Source organism: Babylonia areolata, chromosome 14 (assembly GCF_041734735.1).
Source record: "Babylonia areolata isolate BAREFJ2019XMU chromosome 14, ASM4173473v1, whole genome shotgun sequence".
NCBI classification, from domain to species: domain Eukaryota; kingdom Metazoa; phylum Mollusca; class Gastropoda; order Neogastropoda; family Buccinidae; genus Babylonia; species Babylonia areolata.
In genome coordinates this window covers 2,423,390-2,428,389 of record NC_134889.1, presented here as the reverse complement: position 1 = coordinate 2,428,389, position 5,000 = coordinate 2,423,390, and the positions used below count along the sequence as shown (strand labels likewise).

Here is a 5,000-nt window from a genome sequence, read left to right as displayed (position 1 = left end):
CCGTCTGTCTGTCTGTCTGTCTGTCTGTCTGTCTGTCTCTCTATGTACCAGTATGGCTATAATCATGTTTATCTATCTAGCTAGCCATCTACCTATATAGCTGTCTCGCCACTAGCCCCTCTTCCCTATTTGTCTGTCTGTCTGTCTGTCTGTCTGTCTGTTATTTGATTGAAGGGCACGAGGGGCTGTGGGTTGGGGGTAATTCAGAGAGAGACAGAGACAGACAGACAGACAGACAGACATAGAAAAGTCAGAGACAGAGACAAAGAGCAAAAGCGTAAGAAAGAAAAACAGACACAGACATTGACAGACAGACACACAGACAGACAGACTCTCTCTCTCTCTCTCTCACTCACCCCCCCACCCCCCCCACACACACACAACCACCACCCATCACACACACACACACATAGAGACAATCACTCACTCGCTCAATCACCCCCACCCCTATGCAAACACACACGCGCACACACACACACACACACACAACCAACCCCCGTCACACACACACACACACACACACACACCACCCCCAACACCTACCAGCCCGTTGCCGAAGCGCCCTTGAGTCTCCACCTTGGTGATGACCTTGAGGGAGCCCAGGTCCACCTGCAGGTACTCATACACCTCCTTGCTGATGGCCTGGCTGGGGCACCACGCCCCGCCCTTCTCCTCGGACCCGATCCTGAAAAACACATCCACAGACACTGCCGTCACCACTACTGGACTGCTGAAAAAAAAAAAAAAAAAAAATAGAGTGTACGCTTCGGAAGCGAAGGATTCTCAACGCACTGGTTTCGAATGCTACACTTGCCTCTACTTTTTGTTCCCTTATTATTATTATTATTTTTTTTTAAGTTTCAGTTCAGTTTCAGTAGCTCAAGGAGGCGTCACTGCGTTCGGACAAATCCATATACGCTACACCACATCTCTGCCTCTCCCTCTGTCTCTCTGCCTCTCCCTCTGTCTCTCTCTCACTGTTTTTTCTCTCTCTCTCCCTCCCTCTCCCCCTGTCCGGCTCTGTCTCTGTCTCTCCCTCTCCCGCCCTCTCCCCCTCTGTCTCTCCCTCTCCCGCCCTCTCCCCCTCTGTCTCTCCCTCTCCCGCCCTCTCCCCCTCTGTCTCTGTCTCTCCCGCCCTCTCCCCCCCCTCTCCCCCTCTGTCTCTGTCTCTCCCCCCTCTCCCCCTCTGTCTCTGTCTCTCCCTCTCCCGCCCTCTCCCCCTCTGTCTCTGTCTCTCCCTCCCCCCTCTCCCCCTCTGTCTCTGTCTCTCCCTCTCCCGCCCTCTCGCCCTCTGTCTCTGTCTCTCCCTCCCCCCTCTCCCCCTCTGTCTCTGTCTCTCCCTCTCCCCCTCTGTCTCTCCCTCTCCCGCCCTCTCCCCCTCTGTCTCTCCCTCCCCCCTCTCCCCCTCTGTCTCTGTCTCTCCCTCTCCCGCCCTCTCCCCCTCTGTCTCTGTCTCTCCCTCCCCCCTCTCCCCCTCTGTCTCTGTCTCTCCCTCCCCCCTCTCCCCCTCTGTCTCTGTCTCTCCCTCTCCCGCCCTCTCCCCCTCTGTCTCTGTCTCTCGGACTTTTCCCCTTCTCTCTTTTTCTGCTCCTGCCCCCACCACACCCCCCTCCCCTCAGAACCCCACCCCCCTCGCCCACCCAGCCGCTTTCACTGTGTCTCGCTTCCTCTCGCCATCCATTCCATTGCGATCTTTCAGTGCCCCGAAGGGGGTGGTGGGGTGGGGAGGTAATATCGATCGAGCGTGAGTTGTCTCCCTTAGGAGGTGACCGCTTTCCTGTTCTCCAGAATGAGACAGACCTGACGGCACTCTGTCTCTGCCTGCCTGTCTGTCTGTCTGTCTGCCTGCCTGTTTGTCTCTGCCTGCCTGCCTGCCTGCCTGCCTGCCTCTCTGTCTGTCCGTCTGTCTGTCTGTCTGTCTCTTTCTCTCTGTGTTTATGTCTCCATGTCTCTCTGTACCATTATCTGTCTCTCTTCATTTTCCCGTTTCTCTCTCCCCTCTCTGTCCCTGTGTGTGTGTGTGTGTGTGTGTGTGTGTGTGTGTGTGTGTGTGTGTGTGTGTGTGTGTGTGTGTGTGTGTGTGTGTGTGATCTCTCTCCCTCCTTCCAACTTGTACTTTTCGGTTTATTCCTCTGTCTCTCTTCTTCTTCTTCTTCTCCTTCTTCTTTCTCTCTCGTTCCCTCTTCTTCTTCTTCCCCCCTCTCTCTCTGTCTCTCTCTGTGTGTCTCTGTGTCTCTGTCTCTCTCCTTCTTCTTCTTCTCTCTGTCTTTCACTCTGTGTCTCTGTCTCTGTCTCTGTCTCTGTCTCTCTCTCTCTTCCTTCCTACAGACCCTGACGTGGTAACTCCCAGCTAGACGCGAGAGGACAATTAAAACGTGTCTGGGTAATAATTAAGTTTACTTCACGAGGCAGGGCTTAGTTTGGGACGAGCTCGCTGACACATCTCTCTCTCTGGGTCTCTCTGAGTCGCCAGAATCCTTCCTCGTATCCCCTATTACCTACCTCCTTTGTCATACCCCCCCCCCCCCAAAAACCCCACCCCACCACATCCTCACCACCCCCACCTCTTTCCATGTCCTTTCTCCCGTCTCCCTCTCTTTTCTCCTATCTCCTTTCTCCTGTCCTCTTTCTATATCTCCTTTCTCCTGTCTCCTGTCCACTTTCTATATCTCCTATCTCCTTTCTCCTGTCCTCTTTCTATATCTCCTTTCTCCTTTCTCCTGTCCCCTTTCTATATCTCCTTTCTCCTATCCCCTGTCCTCTTTCTATATCTCCTTTCTCCTGTCTCCTGTCCTCTTTCTATATCTCCTTTCTCCTATCCCCTGTCCTCTTTCTATATCTCCTTTCTCCTATCCCCTGTCCTCTTTCTATATCTCCTTTCTCCTGTCTCCTGTCCTCTTTCTATATCTCCTTTCTCCTATCCCCTGTCCTCTTTCTATATCTCCTTTCTCCTATCCTCTTTCTATATCTCCTTTCTCCTATCCCCTGTCCTCTTTCTATATCTCCTTTCTCCTATCCTCTTTCTATATTTCCTTTCTCCTATCCCCTGTCCTCTTTCTATATCTCCTTTCTCCTGTCCTCTTTCTATATCTCCTTTCTCCTGTCTCCTGTCCACTTTCTATATCTCCTATCTCCTTTCTCCTGTCCTCTTTCTATATCTCCTTTCTCCTTTCTCCTGTCCTCTTTCTATATCTCCTTTCTCCTTTCTCCTGTCCCCTTTCTATATCTCCTTTCTCCTGTCCTCTTTCTATATCTCCTTTCTCCTGTCCTCTTTCTATATCTCCTTTCTCCTGTCCTCTTTCTATATCCCCTTTCTCCTGTCCTCTTTCTATATCCCCTTTCTCCTGTCCTCTTTCTATATCCCCTTTCTCCTGTCCTCTTTCTATATCTCCTATCTCCTGTCCTCTTTCTATATCTCCTTTCTCCTATCTCCCATCCACCTTCTATTTCTCCTTTCTCCTATCTCCCATCCACCTTCTATTTCTCCTTTCTCCTATCTCCCCGCCCCACCGCTCTCTCTACTATGTCCCCCCCTCTCTCTCCACTCTCCTCTTACTATATCTCCTTTCCCCTATCCACTCTTTCTGTTCCCTCTCACTCTCTCGTGAGTGGGTGCATTTTGTGTGTGTGTGTGTGTGTGTGTGTGTGTGTGTGTGTGTGTGTGTGTGTGTGTGTGTGTGTGTGTGTGTGTGTGTGTGTGTGTGTTTCATGATTTTTTTTTCCATAACTTTCGCCAAAGACTAATACATTGTAATTTTCATACCTGGCAAAACCACATTCAGACAAGTGAAAGGTTTCAAACATGCTCTCAATTCAGTGGAACTTTGCATTTCGTCAGACCATATCTCTCCCTGAATTTATATTTTCTGCAGTAATCCGAATTAGGTGAAAAATTCGATTGTGTGTCAAATATTCGTTGTTCAGCACTGTTGGACCATAACCGATCAAAAACTTAGTGTGCCCACTTTGTGGAAATTGCACAGAATGTGAAGAGCATTTTCTCCCAGTATGTCCCGTCATTCAGAGTTTGAAACAACAGTTTTTCCCAGAAAAATATTGCAGGCAGCCTACTCTCCTTCGATATAATTCGATAGCTTCTTCTTCTGCGTTCCCCGTGAACATGGTCTCAGACTTGCAGTCCTATGCTGGAGATGAAGGTGGTGGTCTTGATGAGATCTTCTTTGGTGCCTCAGAACTTTTCTGCCAGTGTGGCTCCATAGGGCCACTGCTGCGTCCGTGCATCTTGATACAGGGGGCAGGACTGCAGGATGTGCTCCGGGGTTTGTGGGCCTGTCTTACACGGGCAGTCAGGAGTGTGTGACAGCTTTATTCGGTACATGTGGTCTCGCAGGCGGCAGTGCCCCGTGCGTAGTCGGAATATGATTGTCAATTCGATAGCGTCTTCAACACATCAAATGGTGGTGAAATGTGTATGTTTTTGTATTGAGCTTTCAAAATTGATAGGATTACATTGTGTTCATAACAGACAGTAAACCAATATTATTGAATGAATGACGGTATAGTTATGCTGTTACACACTCCTTCATTTGGGGGCCTTGGCCTATAATGAATAAATCATTCAGTCTGTCTCTCTCTGTCTGTGTCTCTGTCTGTGACTTTGTGTCTGTCTGTCTGTCTGTCCGTCTCTCTCTCTCTCTCTCACACACACACACACACACACACACACACACACACACACACACACACACATAGTCTGTCCGTCTGTCTGTCTCTCTGTCCCTCTCTTTCTCCATTTCTCACCCTCTCTCTGTCTCTCTGTCTGTGTCTCTGTTTGTCTGACTCTGTGTGTCCCACCCCCCTCTCACTCTCTCTCTCCCATTGTGTTTCTGTCTCTGTCTGTCTCTGTCTCTCTCTCTATGTCCCTCTCTTTCTCCCCCCTCTCTATCCCATTATGTCTCTCTCTCTCTCCCCCATTGTGTTTCTGTCTCTGTCTCTATCTGTCTCTCTCTCTCCCATTGTGTCTGTGTCTATCTCCCCCT

General features: G+C 50.0%; 1 protein-coding gene across 1 annotated transcript in view; it reads right to left on the bottom strand.

The window, feature by feature from the left end:
* Positions 1-5,000, bottom strand: part of LOC143289404 (discoidin domain-containing receptor 2-like) — a 124,762-nt gene that overhangs the window by 46,464 nt on the left and 73,298 nt on the right. The window contains exon 3 of the mRNA XM_076598368.1: positions 544-685. Coding sequence (XP_076454483.1) covers positions 544-685 — 142 coding nt within the window. The remainder of the gene's footprint in view (positions 1-543; positions 686-5,000) is intronic.